Source organism: Cyphomyrmex costatus, unplaced genomic scaffold, assembly GCF_001594065.2.
Source record: "Cyphomyrmex costatus isolate MS0001 unplaced genomic scaffold, Ccosl1.0 scaffold361, whole genome shotgun sequence".
Lineage (NCBI taxonomy): Eukaryota > Metazoa > Arthropoda > Insecta > Hymenoptera > Formicidae > Cyphomyrmex > Cyphomyrmex costatus.
The window spans coordinates 369156-397079 of NW_017277786.1; the positions used below are offsets into that span (position 1 = coordinate 369156).

At 34.9% G+C, this 27924-nt stretch overlaps 2 protein-coding genes across 3 annotated transcripts; both read left to right on the plus strand.

The window, feature by feature from the left end:
- Positions 1–5687: 5687 nt before the first annotated feature.
- Positions 5688–10801, plus strand: dmpd (F-box protein dampened). Its single transcript, XM_018543189.1, has 6 exons — positions 5688–6009; positions 8489–8753; positions 8835–9083; positions 9384–9579; positions 9645–10009; positions 10189–10801. Exons 2-6 carry the CDS (start codon positions 8526–8528, stop codon positions 10570–10572), a joined length of 1422 nt encoding a protein of 473 aa, XP_018398691.1. The 5' UTR covers positions 5688–6009; positions 8489–8525; the 3' UTR covers positions 10573–10801.
- Positions 10802–15178: 4377 nt separating this feature from the next.
- On the plus strand, positions 15179–18955 carry bigmax (helix-loop-helix-leucine zipper transcription factor bigmax). Of its 2 annotated transcripts, none has more exons than XM_018543191.1 (5): positions 15179–15465; positions 17791–17943; positions 18014–18393; positions 18466–18576; positions 18668–18955. In XM_018543191.1, exons 1-5 carry the CDS (start codon positions 15429–15431, stop codon positions 18731–18733), a joined length of 747 nt encoding a protein of 248 aa, XP_018398693.1. In that variant the 5' UTR covers positions 15179–15428; the 3' UTR covers positions 18734–18955. The 2 variants fall into 2 exon arrangements, with proteins under 2 accessions (XP_018398693.1, XP_018398694.1); XM_018543192.1 differs by having other exon boundaries at positions 17794–17943.
- The last annotated feature ends 8969 nt before the right edge of the window (positions 18956–27924 follow it).

The window sequence follows — 27924 nt, forward strand, 5'->3', positions numbered from 1 at the left end:
TAAAACTTATGAACTATTTTGCTATTTTCGCAATTATTAACGAGCTATTAGTTTCTAAATATTGTTGAATAAGCGGGTAAAATCGATAAATAGGATAATTTTAAGATATTTTGAATATTTTTTACGAAATATTTTAAAGATAAACTTTTAAAAATTTCTTGAAGTTGTTTTATGCGTTAATTTTAAACATAATTATATTTATGGAATAATTAAAAAAATCGCGGAAATTGCGAAATAATTTATAAGTTTTAGACTCAGTTTTTTAAAATAAAAAATAGCGCTATATTATTCATACGGGTGCTTTCTAAAATATACTCTGTATATCAACAAAAATGTACTCTGCATCTCCACCAATAGATAGCCACAACGGAGATGCATTAACTCGTAAGAATAATTACCTGAGAAAAGAACGTTATAATAAAGAGCGTAGCATTTCGCGCTTGTAAAGTGTGTCAACCCCGAAGTTGTGTTTCAAAGTAAATAAATTTTTTTTAATAAAGGTTGTGTTCCGATATTCATTGTAAGTAGATATTGAAAATCTGTAGTGTACGTAAAGTGTACGTATATAGATTTTCTATATATACGTAGATATATATAGATTTTATATATTCTATATACATATATTTCTATATATAGATATATAGACTATATATAGATTTTCAGCATTAAATTTCAAAATACAAAATTGTGTTATTTAAGACACGTAAAATGTGTGTTGCATGACGTATCATTTGTACTTGGCCAATAGCTGTTTAACAGAAAAATGTAGGCTGCGTTCAATTTGGACGCTTTTAGCACTTTTATCTTTAGTTTGCGCCTAATAATAAAGACAAAATGGTGATTACAAGCGCTTAAATTGCATGAGCGTCTAAATCAAACTCAGCTCGTATCAGTTAGCGTTTAGTGATTTTTTAATATAATTAGTTCTTGCCGTTAGCTCTTCACGGGAGCAATGCACATGTACATAGTTTAATCGTACACATCACTCACATCGGCTGGTTCTTAGTAAATTTTTGACTGCTTTACCGATAAAATTATATTTTTCCAAATTAGCTACGTTGGTGGTTCGATAAGATTGGTAAATCTTTATGAGATAGTGCCACAATCCATTTGATATATCACTCTTCAAACCCTTCTGTACCAAATTTCAATCAGAATTGGCGCGTTCGATCATCATTTCAAGCGAGCGAGAAAAATATAAAAAAAACGAATTCCGTGCAAAATTACAGAATTGGACTTTAAATTAATTTCTCATTCATCCTATTGACCGGATTTAGACTAGAACAAAGAATCATTAAAGTTTAATTTTGCAATTCTGCATGGAAATTGCTTTTTTTTTTTTTTATACGCGGCAACTGCTAAACTTATCTCGCTCGCTTAAAACGAATGATCGAACGTGAACAATGCGTCAATTCTGGCTGAAATTTAGCATAGAAGGGTTTGAAGAGTGATACCTTCTGGATGTCACATTATTAAATGGATTGTAGTACTATCTCATAAAGATTTAGCAGACTTATCGAACCACCTACATGATTAGCGATATGGACAATTGATATACATCCGCTCTCCGTTGAATCCAAGTGTAGGGACTAATCATATTAAGCCGGAATCACATAGATTACGCATTGAAGATTGAGATTGAAGATTGAAAGATTGAAATATGGCCAATCAAAATAATAGGAGCTAGAATTCCTTTATCCTCATTGGTCAAATTTCAATTTTCAATCTTCAATCTCAATCTTCAATGCATATATATAGTCTGATTCCGGCCTTAAAGAGAATTACTGAGCGGATTAATTTTCTCTGCTGAACGTAGCCAATGGGTTCAAGACGACAAAGCGGCCAAGTTGGATCTATAAGTAACAACTAATGTTCATTTTCTCAGCGAGCAGGCTAGCCACTGTGTCTGCTTAAACGTGCCCAATGCTGTCACCGTTTGCTTTTGCCTATTCCTTTCATATGACATAGCGTGCCGTATAAGTTAGCATGTGTAAAATATAAAATGGCACATCTGGGCAACACACTAAAAACTATGAAGTACAAATGGGGATTGTTTTAGAAAGTCGAGCACATCCATACATGTCGCATGTATGAGATGATATGATCTCGCATTATTCGTGTACAATTTGTTATTTTTGTTTTCTGCGGGATTTATAATAGAAATCGTAGACATCGTAAGGTCTTAGCCTGTATCTACAATATGTTTTTAAGCTTAAGCTATAAGGAATGGACGAATCACAGTCAATTATTCTCCTCGCATTTGACTGTAATGGGCCCGTCTACAATAAGCCACAAGTCATAAATCAGAAGTCAGAAACTAAAAATTGACTACTGTGATTGGTCCATTTCTAGCTTCTGACATTCTTAAAATTTGGATTTAGATGTCTAATTAAAACGTATAATTACGATACAAAAATTTATGTGTATGTATGACGTGTGTGAATAAGATATTGATGTAGTGACATGTCAATGACACGTAATTGTCTGTGTGTAAATGTTATTTTCAATGTGTGCCTTCCAACAAGCGACATAGTACAACACAGTGATCATCTCATCCTTGTTTAACATTGGCTAACAACAAGGTTGTACTGATACATTGACTGCGTTCAGTAGAGAAAGCAGCTTTGGAACTGTTGTAAAATTTTTTAATATAATTGGTATTGCTCTTACTTCCTCATTATGATCTAAATGTATTATATAAGCCAATCATATTCAAGAATGTTACAACAGTTGCAAAGCTGCTTCTTCTGCTGAACGCAGCCATTGGCTGGATCTACAATAAATTTTAAGCCTTAAGAAATTAACTAATTACAGTCGAATTCAAGGAGAATAATTGATTATGATTCGCCCATTTATTATGGCTTAAAACTCTATTGTAGATCCGGGGTAAAACTGTTGAGTCTGCTGAACGCGACCACTCTGTATCACACCGTGTCATCTATGTATGACTAATCGTCTTTAAGATCCCCTAATTCGTAGGAATTTTATCAATTTTAGTCAATTATTATTTTTATACATTGACTGTGATTGATTAATTCCTTACAATTCTATGACAGTTTACGACTCTCTTGATGCGGAGTCGTGTAGGGTCTTAAGTATAGTAGCAAACTAATAAATTACAGTCAAATATGAAAAGAATATTCGACATAGGGTGCCTTCCAATAAGCGACCAGATGATTAGTGTGACACAGTATAATCATAGTACATCCTTGTTAAACAAAGATAAGACGATCACTATATCGTACTCAGGGGTGAGCAAAATACTAAAAAAAATTGTATTTAAATACAAAATACTAAAAAAAATGTATTTAAATACATAGTTTTTTATTCTTTTTTAAATACAAAACATTGTTTTCCAATTTTATTTAAACTTATTTAATGCAGGAGTAGAAAAAATATATAAAAATCGTATTTAAATACAAAATACCTTTTAAAACATATTTAAAGAAAAATGAGCGTACAGTTTTACTGATGTTCTCATTCTAAAGCTATACGTTTGAATATCGCGTGTCACTCGCTACGAATATCGCGTTGGTACCGGTCTGTAATCGCTATAATAGTGACACAAGCTGCGGCTTTTATATATATATCTTCCTGTCACTCTAATATTTTCGAGTCCATGCACTCCGAGCCAATCAAAAGATTTGGATCACGTAGCGACTCTCTTCTTGGGTGCGTTCTGATTTCACTGCCAGCTTAAAATTTATAGCGCACGTAACGTAAACTGTATAATAATAATAATGACAACGACGTATCTTAAAAACGATGTGAAAAGTTACAGATTCGGACTTTGCGTCGCGATATCTCCGCTCGTAGGGCACTTAGAAAAAAAATAAAAGCACTTTTATTATTTAAACAGTGGCTATCGATTGAGTGTATATATGTAGAACTTGATCAGTTCAGTCGTTATTGAGATCTGATAATCTCAATCTGCCGCAACTCGTCGGTTCGCGTAAAGTAGCCATCATAGCAGAGTGTTGCTGCGCCTGACTTAGCGCCAAGACACTATCGTGTCTCCAGATAATTTCAGCATTGGCAGTGAATATCGAAACGCCTCCATTATAGGGTCTTTAACTTTTGATCTCGGATTCCCAAGTATATCATCACCGAGAATCTGATATATATGTATATTTAGTATTTACAACAAATTTAAAATACGAAATACTCAAAAAAGTATTTAAATACAAAATACAAAAATGTATTTGAATACATTGTATTTCAAATTTGCTCACCCTTGATTGTGTCGCTTGTTGGAAGGCACACATAATTAGTCAATTTTCTACGACTCAGGGGCTATACGGTCCACTTAATACTACGAATATGATTTGAAGCATTTTTTGAGAGATTGGTCAATTAGTATAATTTTTTCTTCCTATTGGTCACTCAACAGCTTCGAAGCATTTGTAGTGTCAAGTGGACCGCACTCAAGATGATAGGACCGACTTATATTGTAGATCCCGTATTAGCGTGGTAATAAATTGCAAACCTACCATTGGCTGCGTTCAGCAGAAAACACAGCTTTGCAACTGTTGTATGGCTTATACATTTATATCTAATGAGGAAGTAAGGGCAAGATCAATCATATTAAAGAATTTTGCAACAGTTGCAAAGCTGCTTTCTCTGCTGAACGCAGCTAATGTCAATTGCTATTATTACTTCGTAACAGTCAATCAGAAGTATCGCTATCCGCGAAGAAAAAGTTAATATATAATATTCTAAATAAAAGTCTTATAAGTTCTTTATAAAGATTTCATCAAAATTCATATAAAGAATTTATGAAGTCTTTATATATAACCTTATAAATAAATGCATATTTGTATATATTTTTATTATAGTTTATATTATCAACTTATTTAAGTTTAATAAGTCCTTATTAAATTTTATTAAAGTCCAATTTACATAATTTAATTAAATCTTAATAAGTTTTAAATAAGTTGAATTAATATGTCTTAAATATGGTCTTAACAAGTTTTAATAAGTTGAATTAATAACTTAATATAGATCATTATATGGTCCAAATTAAATCTATATAAGGTTTTAATAAAAACACATTTATTGGAATCGTTATTAAGTATTATATTAAATTTTAATAAAATTTATATTTAATTATATTAAATCTATATATTTTTTTTCGCAGGATAATTAGTATTGATGCTTCTGATTGGCTGCTGCGAAGCATTTTGACTGACAATGGGATGTTCGCAACTTCTTGTAGACCTCCTTTGACACTTCTCTCAAATAACAGTACATGATATTCTCAAGATATTTTAAAGATATTCTGGGGCGCGTCCCAAAACTTGACTCTATCCCTGAAAACGTTACATGACTGTACTCAGGATATTTCTACTTCCACTCATCTCTAGCTTGAGAGCAATAATTAAAATCTATCTTGTGTAGACCCACATTGAACAACGGTCGATCGTTCTCGAAATTCCCGCGGTCAAAAAGTCCCTAATACGTCGATCGGCGCCACGGCGCCGGTTACGCGCTCTTATCAGGTGCGCAACGTTCAAGCGGACTGGTCTCGCAGACGCGGCGACCAATCAGAAGGCGCACGCGTGCGGTCGTGTGGCACATTCGCCACACGCGGTGGCGCGGCATGCTGCGCGTCGAAGCTCGAAGCGGGAGCGTGCGTGTCGCGCGACTCACGAGCGCGTATTCACGCTGCGGTTATACGTATGTGCGCATCTACCGTGCAGCCGTTGCCCGCCGTCGACGTCGGCGTTGCCCCGGTACGCCGCTTTGGAGCGTAGCAACGGCCGCGCGCCGCGGAACCCGGGTGTGCGCCGCGGGGCCGCGTGCCATCACCGTCTACGATATTCGCGTGCGCGCCAGGGGCTAGCAACAGCTCGTCGCGGCCAGTGACAACATTTATTTTCGATACGATCGCGAACGGACAGGGGGAGAGCGAGAGAAAGAGAGACGGAAGGAGAGCTGTGTCCGCGAACTGCTGCAACGCAAGCTGCGGGGTGTCCGCGAGTGCACGTCCAGGACAGCTAGCGTGAGCAGGTAAAAGGGAAACGTCCGTTTCCGTTTGCTTGCAGGAGAAACGGCAGTTTCGCACTCAGTCATGAGATTATTATGTGTAACCGCGCCATAATTGCACGGGTCTTTTAACGGGCGAGAGAGAGAGAGAGAGAGAGAGCGGTGAGTGTGAACGAGCGAGCGAATGAAAAAAGGAGAACGACGAGAAGAGAGCGATCGCGAATGCGAGAGAGAGAGAGAGAGAGAGAGAGAGAGAGAGAGAGAGAGAGAGAGAGATGGGGAGAGGAAGCTCGGCGGGTAAAACGAAGCGAGAACGAACGCGGCAGCAGCTTGGGAGTAGCTTGAGGGAGGGAAAGGAGAGGCGGCGGGGGGGAGTCTCTCCGTCAAAATGTCGCTGAAAACGCCAACGCGGATACAGTGATGTTGCTCTGCTCGCCTAACTCGGATCACCTCCGTCTCTCTCTCCCTTTCAAGCCCTCGGCGCCCCTCGCTCTTGACTCCCTTTCTTCCCTCTCCCCCTATCTCTCCCGATCTTGTTCTCGACGAGAGCGGGCGGCTCGTTCTATACGGGTCTCGTATAGCGAAGAGAAAGAGAAGATCGCGCGGGTGCATCGATTACTCGCGCGCTCTCAGGTCACCCGGTTTGTTTCCCCACATTTGTTTTCTCTACGCGCGTCGTCGCTCGCGTCTCGTCTTCGGCGGCGGGATACCTCTCTCTCTCTTTCTCCCTCCCCCCTCCGCCTCCCCCCCTCCCTGCCGCCGCCGCCACTGCCACCGTCGCCCGTTTCCTCGGGTTTCCCTTCCCTTACAAGGGCGACGGGTTCCGGGGGAGACATCTCGATCGTGAGTGAGGCCTCGCCAGGCCTCGCGCTTCCCGATATCACGCTCCAGGTATACTGGCGGTGGCGGAAGGCCAGCCTCTTTCGCTTCCACGAGACGAGCAGAACAGTATGTAGTATACCTTCTGTATATTCGCAGTGAAATCGGCCTCGTCACACTCTCGACACCTAGCTCGACTCCCGACTTTTTGTTCGCGCCGCGCGGCTCTCGGTCTCTTTTTCCCTCCTTCTCCTCTTATGCCTGCACCTCCCCTCGCGTTATACTCGCGACCGTTAAACGCTCGCCTTCGCACCGATCCCGGCCTGGGATTAATAGTTGGCCGCGGCTTAACCGCGGACTCGTCAGCTCCGATCTGGCGATCGCGACACGAATCCCCGCGGGACGTACACGGAGTCGTCACCCTGACGAAGTGAGCCTCTCTCTTTTTTAAAGTGACGACGGAAGATTTCGTGGTCCTGTCGACCACGGTGCGATAAGAAAAAAATGGACTCGATTCGAGTACGGTGATCACTGATCACAGTAAAGACCGAAACCGTTGCTCAGCATCTTTACGCAACGATTCGCAAAGTGTTCCGTCCTCCTTTCGAATTCTCCGTTCTAATATATACGTCGAGTCTTCTCCCGAATTTCCTGCCGATCGCGATGTTCCGGGCTGATCGGACCCCTCCGATCCCATTTCTCGGTCGAAACAGTCGGGTGACCCCAAAAGATCCCGATCGAAGTAACCGGAGCATTCGCAACGAGCAGGTGATCGCGCGATCGTTTTCTCCTCAAGATACCGTCCTACGAATAATTCACAGCGAATGCGAAAACGCTTCGTCAGAATGGAACTCGTGACGAAGCGCGCGTCCCGCTCACGTAAGAACCTTAGAATCTAAGAACCGTCGTTTTAACAGCTATTCGAATTTGGAATAATCATCGAATGTTGCGCGCGATTCGCGTCCAATCTCCTCGTCGGGTGATTACGCTCGATTTGTGTTTGTGGAGTGCTTGCACAACATACATCCGTATAATCGTCTTCAGAACCTCGATAGAGCTCGCTTGAGAAAAGTTCGTTGACTTGGAGTCGGGGTTTGCTATTTAAACAAGTTCCGCGAGAAGGAAACAGTTCGCATAAAACTTCATTGTTTGTTGTGAGAAAAATAAAACGCTTTAGTGACACGAATACGTTATGGAGACTGTATTCTCGAACGATTAACCTCCTTGTGTTGTTCTGTATTTTCCATCATCTGTGAATTGCAACTGTAATAATGCGTTTCTAAATTTCTTCGTCAAGTAAAAAGATGCTAAAATAAACAGTATGTTAATAGTAAAAAAATATGTATTCGCTTGAAATTTATGGGTTCTTTCTAGAAATTACAAAAATTGTTTTTCGTATCAAAACACTGTTTATCAAATTGTATATTTATATTATAATGTATTTTGCTGCTCTAGGAATATTATTCTTAAAAAAATATGTTAACGCTTTTTTTGTTATAAAATATTTGTTATATTATGTAATCTCTTAAAATATTTGAGAATAAAATTTGAAGATATTAAATTATTCACGCACACAGCGTATCCATTTCTTTCATTCTGACGGAGAACTTGCGTCATGTATGTTTTTGTACCGTATTTCGTATATATTATTATTATTTAAGAAACATTGTTTATTTCACTTCAGGTTTTGGATAAACTCGCTTATTGAAAAACAAAAAAAAATGGTGTCGACACGTCAATCAAGTAACATGGGAAGTAGCGGTGGCAGTGGATTGGTTGGTGAAATAGAAGTAAACTCGTTAAAAAAGCAACCTTCTGTAACAGCTGGCACATCCAATAATGGGGCCACTATTGAATCGCGCAACTTGAATCTCTTGGATTTACCGGTCGAAGTCCTTGAGAAAATCTTTGGTTACCTAGGCTTCAACATGGTAGCGCATATGCGTTTGGTAAGTATCGGTAAAAATTTCAAGTGCTTAATTCACTTCTTCAATGAAATTATGGTACTATAGCAAGCATTCCGTTCACAGGTTTGTCATCAACTGGATCGCATTTGTGGATCAATGCTGAACTCTACGTTTCAAAAGCTGCAAGCTCAAATGTTGAGCCGTTTTCAGGCTATCAAGGCGCAAATGCCGAGGCGCGAGTCCGCGCGTCGGAATCATCCGCTAGCATGCGAGTCTGATATTATTGAAACTCTACATATGCGACTAACCCTACTGCAAATGAGTTTCGGCAAACACATTGAACGCAAGCATTGCTGTTTTTTCCCTGGCGAAGTAAGAACGGAAGATATTTATAAAATAAAAACTAATGTTATATGTTAGACTTGGCACACTAGTAAGATTTCATTTATTCAAACTTTTTTTAAATATTTTTTTTTATTTTTCTTAGATATTCCCAGTTTTTCGAATGCATTCTTTTGCCATTATATGCCATCATGTAGAAAATACACTAAATTTGTTAGCAATAGCTCTTCTTAGAATAATCCTTTACAATCAGCTCTTATTTTCCAAGTTTTCCGTTATTATTTTCAAACCCATAGAGACGACAATAAAAATAGTATTGCTGTTTTACAGATTTTAGATGAAGTTTATCGTATTCTCCATTATATAAAAGTTACTCCGAAATTACAAAGACCTTACAAAGTCACAGACGAATTATTTGATCTGAGCACTATGGCTATGGAATATTTCAAGGAACACATTGAACCAACATTACCAGAAATACCTTACTTCGGTGCCGACTTTCTGGATCTTGCAGGAACATTCTCTTGTAAGCCGATGATTCAATACTTATACTTTTGTAATATAATTTTATTGTGAATTTTGTTGTCGTAGCTTCTAGTAGCGTGAGTAAACCATTTATGTGCCTGGATTCCACACCTTTGACCATTGGAAACGGAAAAACGGGTAATGCCGGTGAAGAAGAAGGTTCTTCGTCGCATTGCTCAGACGATCCCGCTCTTTTGGAATCCAATGTATCACCACCACAATCGAACATGGTTTTGCGAAAACGAATTCGAAAGATCAAACAAGGCATGAGACGATACAACAGTCAGTTAACATTGATGCGCAGGGATTTAAAGAGTTGCAAAGCGAAAATTGCGGATCAACAGAAACAAATTGTAGAATATGCTACTCGATTGGATGATAATGATAAGAAGAATGAAGAGACGTCACGAAAATTCAGCACACTTTTACAGGTATTTATATCCAAAAAAATGTACTTGTAAAAAAATTTTCGAAATAAAAGTAAACATTTAATTTGTAATATGTGAAATTCGCTTTACAGCTTATTCTTTTAAATTGTAGTTGGTTGCTTTACTTTCAACTCTCATTAAAAATTTATATTTTCTTTTTATAAACACAAAGTTTATTTTAGGAATTAAATAAGTGTAAAACTGAGCTACAATATTGGCGCTCCAAGTCCCCAGCAATACCAGTATGTGTGGGTTGTGGTCAGTCAATGCCAGTCCCTACAGAAGATTTACAAGCTTTAGCCAATCAAGGAGTGCTGCCAGATGCATTTGGCGAAGGGCACGATTTCATTCCCATTGCGGATGCCCACAGTCCCACCGAAGTGGTACAGCAATCCATAGTTACGCAATCTCCGTCGACGCCGATAGTGGATATGGCACCTCCAAAGGCTCCCGTGCCTTCAATATCTTTTAAACGGAGATCTAACGTGGAAGATACGTCGGGCGATGCCGCGAAAAAATCACGTCGCACTGCCAAGTCTCGTCAGGCTAAGCGCTCAAAAATATAAATTGATAACACTGATTATGGTACAAACATATTCAATCTTTGATGGATTTCCGAAGATAGGAACTTTCTATATTGTTTACGCGCGTTTCTTTATGTCAGCAAGCCGATATGATCTTAGAAGAGTACAAAATTCCTCACCGAACGTCCTGCATCTCGCGCAACGAACATCATTTTGAAAATTTTAGCTGTATCGATTGCCGCGATTGTCAAGAACGCTCTTTCTTTCTCTCTTTCTCTCTCTCTCTCTCTCTCTCTCTATATATATATATATATATGTATATATATTGATTTTTTGATTATTTCACGAATTTATCGTCGCCGATATACGACGCACATTGATGAACATTCTAAAGAAGCCTAACCGATCATTCGCTTTGCTCGTAAAGCAACGTCCAACTATATTTCCTCTAATTTTAATTAAATTCATTTTTTTTTTAATTATCATTGTCGCGATACACTTGAAGATGTTAGAAAGTTAAAATCATGTATCACATGTTTGTGTTTGTCATTCATTTAACAGCGATAGCATCGCAAGAAGAAAGAGCGTACTAAATAATATTATGGCGACAAACATTCGCCTTCCATTTTGCTCTTCGATCAAAAATATGTGATTCTCATGTTATTTTTAAAATAATATATCTTTGCTAGAATGTTGATTGGATATCGCGTCTTCAATATTTTGATCGAATAAGACAATACGGGAATAGAGAGAGATAATTAAAATTTCATAAAGCAACTTATATAAATTGAATTTTGTGATGGAAACCAAATAATTTTTAGAAAATTGTAAATTAATTCGAGCATTTAAACCACATTCTATATATTAATTGAATTGGTATAAAGCGAGTAATTTTTAGAAAAGTATAAATTTGTTCGTGTATTTCAATCGCATTCTCTATAATATAGGTTGCGGTAACTCGTATACAATGAATTTTCAGACGAGTCTTTGGAAGAAATTTTATTTCGTGATATTAAAAAATATCACGAATCAAACAGTATCTGGGAGAATTAATTTTAATTGTTCATCCGGTACTACAAATACACCAATAACTATATCATTTCGCTTTAATTAGAAAATTGAGTCTTTTACAAGCAGTGAATGTTTTATCGTCCAGTAGCATTTATGTTAAATGTTCATATACATAGATTGAATGAATTTGTGTGGCTAGATAAAATCAAAAAAATTTTATGATAAAAGTATCATCCCAGTATTAAGACGCGAAACAACCAGAAAATATCCAAGAAAAATTTACATTGTACTAAAGAGCAAAATGTTGATGGATACTTGGAAAGGTGTTAGTTTATTTTTATGAATACGCCATTTTACCAAAACAATTATGAGATGGCGTACATATTGCAATATTAATAGAACTAGATAATTATTTATAGGAATGATTCTATTTAGATAAAAGAATATTGAGTATCATGCCATTTTTGTATATTATTGTGCGAAAAAATGAATGTTTTGTTATGAATAAAATTAATAACATTTGTATTTATGAGAAAACATGTTCCAAATTTAAAATGAGGGACGTTCATATTTATAAATTATAAACGCGTCAAGGATATTTGCAATCGGCTGCGGAAATCTGATGGTTTACCTTACGCGATAAACAATTATTGGTACAGTAGGAGCATTTAATGTCTTATTTGCACCGATTACCCAATTAATCTCAAAGCAGCATAGTTAGATATTGTGAGTTATTCATGATGATACTTATTAAAGAAATGAAAAATATAGATAAATATATAAGTGACTGATACTCTCTCTTTATATATTACAAATATATATATGTACTTATGTCTTTATATATATGTGTATATGAATGTACATATGTATAAATATATATGTATATATGTATATTGAGTGGTACTTGCCAGAGGTGCGTATACCACACGCAGAGAACACTTTAGTTTAAACTTTAATGGAACAATAAGATGTAACGATTAATTAATTAATTAAACAATTAATTAATTAATGATAAAATAATTGAAATATATATGAAAAATATATATATAAATATATATATAATTTTTTATCGATGTCAAAAGGAAATTAGAGAAAAAGAAAAGCAGAGATAACTTAGAGTGTAACTATAATGGGAAAACGTTGCGGTGCGCATACGTGTGAGGTGAATGTGTGATATGTATGAGAATAATATACTAAATTTGGACTTTGACGAGAATTTACGATGTGATGCTTTATCGATTTAATCGCGGGAAAGTGACCTTTATCCGAAAAATATAAAATACACGTGGGGCGTTTCTGGTTGCGAACGAGTATGTAAAACTTCACTTAATGTTACGTTGAATAGCGCATTGCGGGGGCGGGCATAGCCAAATCGTACGTGTCGGAAATTTCGAAATGCCTGTATGTTCACTTGCAAAACGTCGCGCGCGACCAGCAGCGACGTATATCACGAACATCCGTAGGATGAGACCATAAAGAAATTCGCATTGAGACTCTGTTTCGTTATTCAGGCCCCTAAGAACGAACATATAGATCCAGGATCGACATCTGGCGAATTGCAACAAAGTTAGTCTATGTCAATTTTGGTTGGCTAACAAATTTGCATTCTCTGTTATTGATTGAGTTTTTTTTTTAATTATTTTACAGGTGACTACGATATAGCTCGTAGTTTTGCAACACCCTGTATGAAAAGGACCGATTATAAGAATCGACTTATATCATCTATATTTGCACTCTTCTTAACTCAAAGAGAAATTATCGGACAAATTATTAATCCGGATAGTCAATGCAAATAAAAAGTTAATTTAATAAGGTGATATTAGCATACAATGTGGAATACTAAAAATTCAGTATAATTATTCAATATTAATTTTAATTAATTTATGTATCTTTTTATTTGATGGATGTAGTAATGCGTGGATAAAAAGAAGACAGAGAATCGCCAACCAGAGTTGGGTGTCTCGTGCAATTCAGCCTAAACATACCTCACATATACATACACATATATTATATGTAATATAATATATGATATATTATATATAATATAACACCTTTAACGACGTCTTTCACTTGACGTCGTCTTGAACAGTTCACGCTCCTCTCTTTCTCGGCTTTCCGACATAATCCGTCCCCGAACGATACAAATGTAGAACCGTGTACTACGCATATTATGGATCTAAGTTAGACGTACGATCGAGTATAACAGTGAATATGCGAATTAGGGGTAGAATAATTTTCTAGGCGATAGAGAAGTGCTGTGCGCGCGGGGGGGAAAAGGGAAACGAAAGGGAGGAAAGAAGAATATATATATATATCTCTCTCTTGGAATTACTTGCTTTACCCCGAAGCCTTGCTATCTGCAAGCGTATTAATGCAAGCAACGGTCCTTGCCTCAGGTACACAATAGACAAATACCCATGATGATACCGAAATCGTGTACACTTCACGGAGATAAAAACGATAATGTAGGAACACAATTTGCCAGCGTTACGGTGAGATGCGCTGTAACGCCGAGGAATAATGGATACATTGTCTTAAATGGTTTTACGTGTATTAAAGCGATTGTAAATATATATATTAGATACACCTTATAATAAACATAATTTAACATATCTAACGTTCTAACTTCAGTCTATTTTATGCGCGCACTACTTGGAAAGATAACAATTAATTTCAAACTTAATTATATTTTATTATATTATTAAATATTATATATAAATAATTATTACTGAATTTTAATTATCGTTCGTAATGAATAGTGATAAAGAAGAATTTTATGAACTCTTTGTGTTCATCTATATATTTTATAGTCTTTTAAAATACTTACATTTTCAGAGAGATTTCAATTAATTTAATTTTCCTTTTAATACAAGTTTTGATAAGACATCCTTTTACAATTCAATCTATTGTTAATAATTAAGATTATTGATCATCTTGATAATTGAGATCATTAATCATATTGATGTTATTAAATTGTATCATATTGCCTTACACTATAATACTATCAATGATTAGGCTGTCTCTGTGCTTTATTAATCATTATGATAAATAATTTCGAAGTCATATGAGTGTTTTATAAAAAATATATCTAACGTACATGAATTTTATATAATTAATTAATATACTAAATAAATTAAGAAATTATGACTAAGGTCTTCAAGTATAAAATGTGAAAAATGTTTTTTTCTTTTTATTTGTCTAATTAATCAAACTACTAACGACTTAAATTTTTTTTTCAATTTTGTTAACGAGATATTAAGTTTATCAATGTTCAATTTTTTACTAAATGGATTAACTTTTTTTCCTAATTTCAAGAGTTAAAAAACGATAAAAGAATCAGTTAAACCGGAAAAAAAAGTTAATCTCTAAATTGATAAAGAGAAATTGACACGATAATTTATAAACAAAGTTTTAATTTTAACATAATTTTAATAAAAGAAGCCTATTTCAACACTAGAGAGAGAAAAAAGCGAGGAAGATGCAACTCAGACGAGCAGATGCATTCTTTTTAATTAAGTTTTTCATGCTTCCTTCCTCTTTTAATGCTACTTGAGCGCAGAAAGTGCAACATAGCGCAGCTGAAAGGAACTAGTGTTATTCACTAGTCTTTCCATTTCCGTCAAAGATGGTAGACACCACGCAAAAGTATCATTACGAAACGAGCACGAGTATCATTACGAGATCGTTCGCGGTGTCGTGATCGAGTGTGACCGAAGATTCTTGTGTAATCTAATGTGCCTTGACCTTCCGAAATTTTCCTTCTTTACGCATTTAAATCTCAAGTCGATTATTTTCTTATGATCATCTTCTGATCATAACCGTTTCATGTGCGCGTTTTGATTTCCTGCACTGCTTCAGCAAGAGTTGGGAGTCGCATAAGCCCAAGCATGGCAGATTCATTGCACAAGGATGGATATGAAAATCGTGAGTAAACAGGAAAAAAAAAAGAAAAAAAAACAAAGTTTTCCTTTTCGTTGTCCTATCGTGCGATTTTTTGCACGCTTCCTGGTTACCTGTGTCCCGTCCTGTACTTCCTACACTCGGGAACAACTTTTGTTCGGTTCCACGGGGGATGAAAAGCGTGAAAAACGCAACTGCAGGAGAGAAATACCGGTCATTCGAGCCCATTCACCGATCACGGTACATTCAGGGGTACAATCGTTATATTCTCTGAACGCATCTTGACGTTCACTTTTGATTTTTATGCCATTGCATAATAGTTCTGAACGCAGCCATTGTTCCTAGATGATAGGAGAGGGGAAAAGCGTTCCCCACTCCGAAACTTCTTCATGCGCAGTAGAATCTGCGCCTCCGACCACGTGATTATTTCGTCAACCTCGTGTTTACTTGCAGTGAGTCTGCGAGTTCCGAAGAACCACTCGGCCGCGGCGGACGCGTTTCGGATCGGGTGTCTTTTCTATTTTATATTTTTGAAAGTGTTGCCGACTTCGACTGTGCATTGATTCCCAATCGCGAAGGGGCTCGTCTCGATTGTGCGTCGTGTTTTAACGACTAGGACTCCTGACGCGCGTTATTGCGATGTGACGACACCTTAGACGCAGGCGCCCGGTGTCCGTTCGTTCGAGCAACGCCGATTTCGTGATTGCATCATATTTTTTGGAAAAAGCGTTGCCGGCTTCGATTGAGCCCCTATGAATCAAATTTAAGACGTAATCTGGCCGTATTGCTTCCGCTCATTCTAATCTAAGGAGGCAGGAGCCATTAATTAAGAAGAAGAGGCAGTAAGTCTGCTGATATCTGTGACATTGCGTATGTTTATCCGTCCGTTTTACAAGCATTTTATTACTTCGATCAATTTTTGGCTGCATTATGTTTATATTTAAAAAAAAAAAAATTAATATAAAATAGGGCTACGAGCCAAATATTAGTTAAAATATAAAGGTCTTAGTAATAAACAGTCATTAATTAAAAATAAATATAAAATTTAATAAAATTCAAAAACAAACGTTTCGACCTTAATTAGGTCATCTCAATGTTAGGAACTATCGTTAACGATGTACAATGATATTATAAAAATTAAAACGAATACATAATCAAATACGAAAAAAACATGTATAAAAATTCTGTAATATGGGTATTTTCAATCTCACTCGCTATTGAAGAATTTCTTCATAAAATACCCATATTACAAAATTTTTATACATGTTTTTTTCGTATTTGATTATGTATTCGTTTTAATTTTTATAATATCATTGTACATCGTTAACGATAGTTCCTAACATTGAGATGACCTAATTAAGGTCGAAACGTTTGTTTTTGAATTTTATTAAATTTTATATTTATTTTTAATTAATGACTGTTTATTACTAAGACCTTTATATTTTAACTAATATTTGGCTCGTAGCCCTATTTTATATTAATTATTTTTTAAATTTATTGAGCCTTGTTATATACATATTTTTTTATATTTTTTATTTCAATATCAAATAAATATTTAAGAAACTGTACATTAGCCGCGCTTTTCTGCCGGATTCTTTTTTGTTCCAATGCGTCGAAAATTAATACATTTTTATTAAAATATGAAGTAAGGAAAGTATTCTAAAAAATTCAAATGTAAAAAGAGAAAAGCGCATAAAATAAGCACATAAAATAAAATAAATAGGTACATATAAAGAATTTGGGAAGAAAGAAAAACATGCCAAGTTAAAGATAAGAAAAGTAAGCTTAAATATAGTAATATATATTGTTTTGTTTATACATATATAGAGATTCGATTATGAAACCACTACATGTATCTATAGATATATAGCTACTACCTATCGTAAAGTACTGATAATTCTATTACTAATTCTTATTACTAAATCACTCCTTAATTTAGATAGAACCAGTAAAACATAAGTAATGTAGTCATTCTTGTTAGGTTATCTTAGAAAAATAAAATTGATAATACAAATTTAAAAAAAAAATTATATCGTATTTATATAATTTTGAAATATATTTTTTTCATGTATAATGTCGAAAAGACATAATAAGAAGCATGTATCAATATGTTTGCAAATCTTTAGTTTTCTGTATTCAGTCAAACATGTGTTTTTTTTTATTTTGTCTATTTATTCTGTCCATTTATGTTTACTTGATGCATATTTATTTTTAAAATATAATTATGGAATTGTTACGGTTAACATTTTTTTAATTTCACAATTTTTTCCATCTTTATTTTTAAAACATGAAAAACTATATTGTACAATTGTAATTGAATTAAACGTGACATTGTATGTTTGTTGAAAGCAGCTAATTTGACGATGCGTGCTAGCAGCGGTAATGTAGGATCAGACAGTGACATGAAACTGGAACCATCAAGCCCTACAGAGAAGTATACATTTTCCCGTTGTAGCAGCACTGGATCAGTTCATACACCATCTTCTTCCGCGCATAATACAGGTAAATGCTTGTTTTCTATCAAATACTTGCTCAATAATATGATTGACTAACTGACGATTGATATGTTCAGAAGATGAAGATAGTGATAACAAAAATTCTACCATAAGCTATAAGGAGCGCAGAAGAGAAGCTCATACGCAGGCTGAGCAGAAGAGGCGGGATGCTATCAAGAAGGGTTATGATTCTCTTCAGGATTTGGTACCAACTTGTCAGCATACAGACTCTTCGGGCTATAAGATTTCTAAGGCTACAGTACTTCAAAAATCCATCGATTACATACAATTCCTGTTGCAACAGAAGAAAAAACAAGAGGACGAACGTAACGCACTAAGAAAAGAAGTCGTCGCGTTACGTATTATGCAGGCAAATTATGAGCAGATTGTCAAAGCACATCAAACGCAACCAGGACACGCAGAAATGCGTATCTCGGACGAGATGAAATTTCAAGTGGTAATGAAAATACTTTTTATTTCTGAAATTCCTGTAATTACAATAACTTATATAATTTGTATTGTGTTGCAGTTCAAGGCAATAATGAATCGCCTTTTCGAAACGTTTAATATTTCTGTAGCTAACTTTACGGAATTATCTGGTTGCGTGTTCAGTTGGCTGGAAGAACAATGTAAACCTCAGGTAACCAACTATATTTTTTTTTTTAAAAAAGTCTTCTATTTTATTTTTTGAATATATTGTATGAAATTTGATTTAAATATTAATTTCTTAGACTCTACGCCAAGTAGTACTCTCGGTACTACAACAGCTCACAGTCGCTAACAATCAAATCAGCTAATCAAGTGCATTTTCGAGAAAGGTATCCGCGCGTTCGCACAATAGCAGCCTTTACATGAACAATCTTATCTGTCGATTTTGTTAAAAAATCTTATAAGATTATAGTTAAGTATGTGTAAATAGGTATATGTTCTGTTGGTATATGCTCTTGAGATGCTAAATAGTTAATTGTTATGAGCATGGATGGATGGATGGCGCTGATGTACGAGTATTAGAGTACCTATATAATAAGAGTATAACCATTGGCTGCGTTCAGCAAAACACAACTGTTGTATAACGGTTTACTGATGAGTTGCAACATGTTGAATGTTCTGCTGAACGCTCTTATAGAGACAATGACTATGTTTAGCAAGTCTCAACGTGTTTCTTCCAATATGTTGCGACAACTATTGAATAAGCGGTTATCAATTGCTGAACAATTCTATACTCTTAAGGGCCTTTTTCACCAACGCCGATTAATTTAATCGACGATTAGTCCATTGGAATTGACCAATCGCGTCTGTCGTCAAAACAAAATGATAAATGCGATTGGTCAATTCCAATGGATCGATTAAGTTAATCGGCGTTGGTGAAAGAGGACCTAAGTCAGTGACTTATACCATCTGTTTACTGTGGTATAGGTTTATTTAAGTTAATTTATCATTTTTGTCGTTTGTGTTGTTCGTTTGGTGAACATGGATTTATTACATTTGATATTGAATGCTACCGACGGTATGGATTATGCGAGAGGTATAGAGTTACACAGAAATATCATAAATTTTTCATAGCATGAATTGGAAAAATCATTGCGAAATAATTTGTTACAAAATGAACGCAAAATACGATCAAAGAATGAAAATTATTATGAAGTAATTGTACTACGGTACAACGATTATGTATTTAAAGAACACTTTAATATTGCATAATTTACAAAGACCGATGGCAGTTAAGGACCAAAATTTGCCTATGATGGAAACGTATGAAATCGGTCAATCTTTATAGATTTGGATGCTGAACTTGAATATGAAGCTTAAAATTTTCCAAGAGTCCGGGGAACTTTGTAAAAATGCAATTTTTTTGTAAAACAGAAAAATTGCATTTTAGAGAACTTTAAGCTTTATTTTACAGCAAAATATTTCCTTATAAGCAAATAGTAATAGAATAAGAAACCTCTTTTTATTCTATCATAATGACTTAAAAAACTGCAATTTTTTTACACTGCAAAGTGGTCAATGTTACACGAAATACAATAACATGAACAAGATTGATGAGAAATATTTAAATACTTTACTTAATAGTCTAAGTGATTCAGACTTTTTGCATTTGAAAATGCACTGGAAATGATCTAAATGACTTCGATTAATAGGAACCGAAATCGAAGATTGGATATCGGAAGTAGAAGAATCGTTGTTGCGTTCTCTATGTTTGTTAACACGTAGATTTTTAATTGCTCGCGTACAGTTATTACCTAGCGTGTCATTATCGTGAAAAAACTATGCGACATCTATTTTTACCGACGTGGACATGAACTACGTTGTTTTGGCGCTAACGCGCGTTTTCCTTTACACAGTTTTTTTTGTTTTCTTTTGATCTGTTATAGTAATTCTACAATGTGCTTTTTGTTTCCTGTTTCTTGTTGTTTGTCTCTTGTCTTCTTGATCAAAAAGGCAAGTGACAAACAGAGACATACAGCAAGAAACAGGAAACAAAAAATACATTATAGAATTGGCCTTAAGGACAGTCTCACGCTGAAAGCCCGTTGCGGCAGGATCTAATAAAGCAATTTCAATACAAGTCAGTTTTGTTATTATTAACGTATATGCAATCGTATATCGAAAAAATTAGCGTCCACATATGCAAGTGGCACAAGCCACAGTAGAAACACAAACAATTCTACAACAGTTAATATTAGCGAATGGTGCACTTCTTCCGCTTATAGAAGCTATCAATACTCATTTTCTCAATGTTTATTCTTATAGCATTTATTATAACAACGTTCGCAGTTTACAATATTCTGTGATACTAAAATATAGGATGACCATGAATTTTTTTTTATAGAGAAACGTTGCAATTCACACACCTATTAGCCATAGCGATGGAATTGATTAATCCGACTCAGCTCAAAGAAAGTTCGTAATGCTATGCCGAGAACTGTCAGATTTGAGCTAGTGCTACCATTTGGTAGTGTGTAGTGAGGGAAGAGTGGGGATAACTTCCGATAGCTGTAACTGAGTACGTGGGTTTATAGCTAGAGGCCTACCCTGCTTAAAATTTTCTATAGAAAACTATTAAGAAAACGTAATAAACCTCCCAGGTCAAGAACATTAAGAAAAATTCTATAGTTTTTAATGAGCGTTTTGAATCGGTAAATCTCCATCCGCAATAGTTTTCTATGTGTAGTAACAATAATTTCTTATGGGGATTTTACTATTCCTGATTAATAGTAATAGGTATTACAATGGGATATTTCCTATTATTACTAAACCAATAGGCCATTCTATTCCATATAGAACACTTTTGACCGTTTCTAGTACATTCAATATACAAACTTAAACGAGAAAATCTGTTGAAACACATTGGCCAGCTGAGAACCATAAATTATTGTTTCCTATAAAGAACATTTCGACTTCTATACTTTGAAAACCGTAGACACTTAGGATCGATACCGTATGGTACTCTGTATTGCTATATGCTTTTCTGTGACGTACTTGAGAGAGTTTCTCTCTCCTCTACGTATACCTACTTAGTTTTACCTGATTTCGTAGTTTATTAGCATTTAATTTTCTTTCTAACCCTGCAGGCCGATGTTCCTACCCCGCCGGATTCCGGCGGTGGCTTGGTATCGGTCAGCAATCGTCTATCGGCTTCTTTTGATGATTTTGACAGCTTTTTTGAGCGCGCGAGTAGCGATAGTATCAACGATTCGAACGTGAACCCGCTTTCAGACGGAAAGCCGTCCCCGGTTGTCAGTTTTATGAAAGGCTCTTCGCCTGTTGCATTACCTTCATTATTTGAAAATAACTGTGATCTTGCTATGATTAATAACAAAAAGAAAAAAGCGCGGAAGGGGAAACGCGGTGTTCGCATAAACTCTTCCTCCATACTGTCTCTGTATCTGAAATTGACCCGTTCGCGATCGCGGTCGCGATTACCGGTCAAGAACGATTCAATTCCTGATTCCGATAACTCTTTTGACACATGAAGATGAAATCATAGAGGTCGACAACAATTGTTGTTCTTCGGAACTCCTTCCACTCCGTGGATTCTTCGAAACTGAGCACCCACTGGTCAAAGCTCGATCAAGAATGGCAAAATTCTAAAATTTTACAGAACGTTACGTGAGGGAAAGCGTTAAAACGTGCAAATTTATTACTAACCTTGCATTCACTTTTACTTAAGTCGCCTTCGATCTCGATTTGGCGAAGGTCGTCTTATTTAGCTTTACGTACGTCAAATAAGATGACTTATAATAATTATAAATTTGTAAAGTCTTAAGTTTATGCTTATTTGAAACAAGATTTATTTATGAATTATTTGAAGATGCGCCCAAATAAGATCACCTTCACCAAGCAACATCTTCAGGTTTTTCTCAAGTATCTACTTGTTTCATGACTATGAATCCCTTTTTCAAAAATTCCATTTTTCTTCAAACTCTCTTTTTGCATCCATACAATTTCCTTATTTTTTTTTTCAGGAAAAACTTTATTTTTTAAACAATTCCAAATAGCTTGACACATGTTTCTGATACTATCATTGATACTGTATTTAGTCCAACTCGAAATGCAAACGAAATTGAATGCATAGAATCACCTGATGCTAGGTATCGTAAACAAATTTCTAATCGTGTACACGCTGGTATCGAAGTTCTCACAACATCTTGTTTTGTAATACTTGGCTCAGTTAACTTTAATAATTCATCAAATACATTTTTTCATTCGTAAATATTCTAAATATTTATGAGAATCATTATGTCTCATTTCATTAATTAGATTATTACTGTCCCCTTGTAGATATCTATTTTCCTCTCTCTCTCACTAAATATTTGACGAATCCAAATTCTTCTTTATTAATCTTTCTTATTTTTCTTTGTAAATATTTGTATAATAAAATGGCTTTAATTAATTCTTTTCTTCGAATTTGTTTATGCCAACTTACCCTAATAGCAAAGTCTGCGGAACAGATTTGGAGCAGAACCAGCTGACAATGTATATCTTTCTTTGGTTGTACGGAGAGCCTCCTTCATAACACTTTGAAATTCGCAGCGGCTTGGTTTCTCAAAATGTCGATTTCTGCATAATCCTTCTGAAAGAGAAAGACAAGATTGGCGGTGCAAAGATCCTCCTAGTGGCGGCCGGTAGAAGTTTCGCTAGTCAGACACCTTATACGTGCTATAATGGAAAATAATAAAGTAAAATTAAAAAGAAATACTACATAATGTTTTGTGGTACAATGCCATAATTATAAACAGAAGGGGATCAGTTTTCATCACTTAAATAAAAAAAAAATATTTTTCAAATTCCTGGTCCATGATTTTAGCTATATTTAAAAATTCCGTAGATGGATACATGCAATTGCCTTTTGATAATTTGCAAGTCCAGTCATTAAATGGATTGGGTAAGCTTTTAGTAGGAAGTCCTAAATTTTGGAATTGGTTTCGGAATTTATGTGCAACATATCCGGCTATATATATGAGTGCATTTAACTTTATTATCTCTTGGGAAGTAATTAGCTCGAAATCTTCTATTAATTTAATTTCAACGGGATTGGAATCATAATTACTTAAATTTAATACTAAAAGGAAAAGAAATATACATGTAATTATGTGTGTATGTACATACAGGATATGTCAAAAGTCTGGAAATGGTTGAATATCTTGAAAGCAAAGCATTTATAAGAAAAATGTTTTAGATGAAAGATATAGGGTTTAAAAGGATCTATTCACCGATAACACTGATATGATCATATTCTTAACAACAATTAATTAATTTCCATGTAAAATATTTATTAATAATAATAATTAATGAAGAATTTTTTAATTTTTGCTACCTTGTACAGTTTCTCCTTCTATGCCATAATTTTCTATTTCTTCCGTTCTGAGATTTATATCTTCTTCTGACTGTTGAATGGACATAAACATTGCTTCTTCTTTGGTTATGTTTTCATTTTCTGAGGGAAAATCCGAAATGTCAAGTTTAATAAAGTCTGGACAATTTATAGCTTCCATATTAATAAATGTAGCACAGTTATTATCTCCTTCGGTATTTTCTCCTGCTGAAAGCATATGTCCTGAGTCCTTTCCCAAGATGTACCACTTTAAATGATGTTTTAGTTGTACAGGTGTAGGATGTTCGCATCTTCCTCCCATACTTAGATCTCAAATAAGAAAAAAAATTTTCCAGGATATCTTGGTTCAATCGTTTTGTTAATATTTTACATCAAATGCTTCCGATAAGTACATATGTTGTAAGTACGTAAACATTTCTTGCAAAGATTTATTGCATAATAAAATTCCCTTCTGGAATTGTAATAAATCTTTTCTTTGTCCAACTCTCATTTCTTTGATAAATATATTCATGTAATTAATTATTTTATCTTGTTTTTCTAAATTTATTCTGTAGTCATGCGACGTACTATTATGCTGATATTTCAAATTGCTAACTGAATACATCAAACCAATCATTGAATAATTTCAAAATTTCAGAGGTTTGTTTCCATTGTAAACTGACTAATAAATTATTCTCTCCACGCCATTGTAAAGCCAATGCATTTGTATTTGAGAAAACTTAGGCTGCCATTGTAACGTTTTGACGTTTTGTTCCTTTTACATTAGGTATAAATCAGCATTTAGATGCGCGCTACTCAATTTATGAGCTATTTTCAATTCTGTTTTATTTAACGTTAGTAATTCTACTAAAGAGCTTTAGCCTATTGTGTGTGTGTGGGACTCCATTAATTATAAAACCAGAGTCAAAAAAATTGTTCCTTGCTCATTTTAATAAATGCGGAACATCTTCATAGAAGAATATTTTTAGTGAATTGTTGAAAGGATGTACAATAAAACATTGTTTATCGGTAACTATTGCAGTGTTTTTCGTGTTGCAATAATAATTAGTTCCGATTTCTAGTTCTTTCCACAATTTCATGTTTGATAGACCCATATCACAAGTGACAGCCACAACGATACTATCAGCTTCATACAGATGTTGTATTACATTAAATAAAATATTACGTGACATTGAAACATCAAAATTATAATAGATAGGTTGTTTCCATTTTTTAAATAATCCTCGAGTTATTATAAATTGACACGCTTTGTGAGGACTGTAAATTTTTTGTTCTTTCTCGTCTAAATCTATTTTATTTGAAATATATATTTCGTCAAATGTTAGAACAATTAATTTGTCGGTAATAGGAAAATGATGTCTTTTACTTGCCATAATTTGTATAACATGTTTTAAAATTCTTGGTGAAGCATCAAATTTTGCAACCTAATTATGTATAGTATACACTGAGAGAAAAGTATATCGTATTTGTGACTATAATTGCATGGTAAAATAATTATGGTTAAGAGCATCATTTTTATAGTTATTATTGCTATAATATTAGTAACAATGACCTTATATGTATAGTTCTACCAAACAGTACAAAAATTGTACTATAAATTATGATAAATTCAAATATTAGTATAGTAAAGTATGGAAATATGGATGATAAATAGAATAACCATTTTTATGTAGTAATTGCAATCATAATTACAATGAATGTAACCATTTTTCCAATTTTTGCTTACTCTTTACATGTGGTAACAATAACTAAAAAGTATATTATGGTTATTATGATCATAATTTAATGTTCGGATTATTATATTTCATATGGTCAAAACAATTATTAATTTATGGTTGTCCCATAAAATAACTATAAGTTATAGTTAAATTATGGTTGTTCCAACCATTTTTTTCTCTCTGTGTATTGGTTAAACATGGTAATGGTATCTGTTTAATATTTCTTAAGTATTTATATGTTCTTGGACTATATGATCGCAAAGAAATGGCCGACACCATATCCTTGAATGTCCATTTTATACTTTTTTTTTCCGGTAACATTAATAATTTTATTTGCCCTGGAGTGAATATTTTACGCAAAATATTGGTGGTTAATTCTTCGACTTTTTTCTATCGAACTTTTTTCAATTTTATATTTTCTGCTTGCAATTGTATTATTTGCATATTTAACTGTCGATTTTCTTTCTCAAGATTTCTTTTTTCTTCCAATAGGAGTTTGATATACAGCTGTTCTGCTTGACTTTCGTATGTGCTGATATTTCATTGTTTATCCTATATTCAAAAAAATATTTATTAAAATATTTATTTTTAGTGTACATTAGTATTTGCATATTATTCAAATTATTCAGTCTTTAAAAGAATTTGTAAAGATATACATATACGTGTCTTCCTTTGTACTACAATTTTGCTCTTCTATAATGTTCACAGTACTTTCTTTTTCTGGAACCTGGTCCTTTTGTGCTAACGATACAAGTTCAGAATACATAGGCATTTTTGTATGTCTCATACGTTTTTCTTTTTTTCTCTTTATATAACATTTTTGTTGGAATAGCATCCCTTTTTAATCTTCGTAATTGTCTGGGCAGTGCAGTTTTTAAATATGGTTTCGTCCATTCCATTATAAAACAGTTATCATCAAAATGAAGATTGCATACTGATGATTGCAAATGAAGAAGCCGAAATGAAAGGCACCGAAATTCGGTTTATCTGGGTTCCCTCTCATAGAGGTATTGAGGGAAATGAGAAGGCTGATCAACTCGCCAAACGCGCTATCCGTCAGGGTATTGAAGCAAACTTTAAAGTGCCTTACTCCGATCTTTGTGCGGTTATTAAACAACAAATTTCTGACAATTTTTACCAGCATTTTGAATCTATGGTAGACATAAAAGGCTCCTACTTCTTTGAAAACATTTTCTCTAAATCTGCGAAACCCTGGTATTTCCGCATGACAATCTCCAGGGTGGTTATTGTTATGATTAATCGTTTGCGCTGTAACCATTACAACCTCAATTATAGTTTGTATCGTAAAAACCTAATTGATAATCCTTCTTGTCCCTGTAATTCGTCGCATCAAGATATCATATATACATCTAATTTATAAATGCCCTTATACTTATAATGATGCACGCTTTCTCCGACGCGCTGTTGACCGTGCCTCGCGCGTCGAGGATAAGATCAAATTTTCAAAAGCTATTGTGAACCTATACCCATCTCCATGCTTCTGCACGCTCATTCAGCAAATTCTGTGGCAGGCACTTTTGAGTTTTGTATTCTCGCGCCTCCTTGCGACCTGCGCAAGCACTCTGCCCTGCCTTTGCCCTTCCCCTCCCATCCTAACGAAGTTCCCCTTCGCTTTATACTTGACACACTGTCGCGAGGTTCTCTACCGGAGTAATATGCTCCAAAGTTGTCGCTCCAGTTTGCTTTAATTCATATTTTGTTTTTACCTTTTTTACAAAAGACATTAAACATTGACGTGATCTGGCTGTATCGATCTCCTATTGTATTCGGAGGCGTGAGCCATTAATTAAAGAAGAAGAAGTACTGGTGTGAGTACTTGTGTTGTAGAATTTAAATAAGCATACATTAATTTTATCAATTCCATTTTACACCGTAATACCAGTAACAATACCAAAAGTATTTTCAGTCTATCCATGGTACACATAATCAATATCGCCTTCATCAAAAATGCATTCTGATTAGTTGTCGTAATCTAGTTACTTTACTCAATTGTAGATTAACACGTTGTACAACATTTACTGCTACTACTACTCCCGTCGACGGCGGTAATTAATCTCATATCGCAATATATAACGTTTTTGGCAGCTGGTATCGTCGGAACGATGCATTGCGGGGTGCATCGTTACACATGAAAAGACCCTTTCGCACGGAACGGACGTTGCATCGACCGACAGATATTTCGTACCAATAGAAGCTAATTGTGGAAAAAAAAAGCGATTCTGTTCCCAAAATTCCAAAGGATCAACATGCAAAAGTACCATGTCTTGATTCAAATATTGTTTCAAATTAATGTCAGTACCTCCTACACTATCATTAACTTTATTATTATGAAACTTAGCAGTCAATATTGAATGAAAATTCCAAATGTTACATTCATTTTTGTTTTGAGTATTATTAAAAGTTTCATTCT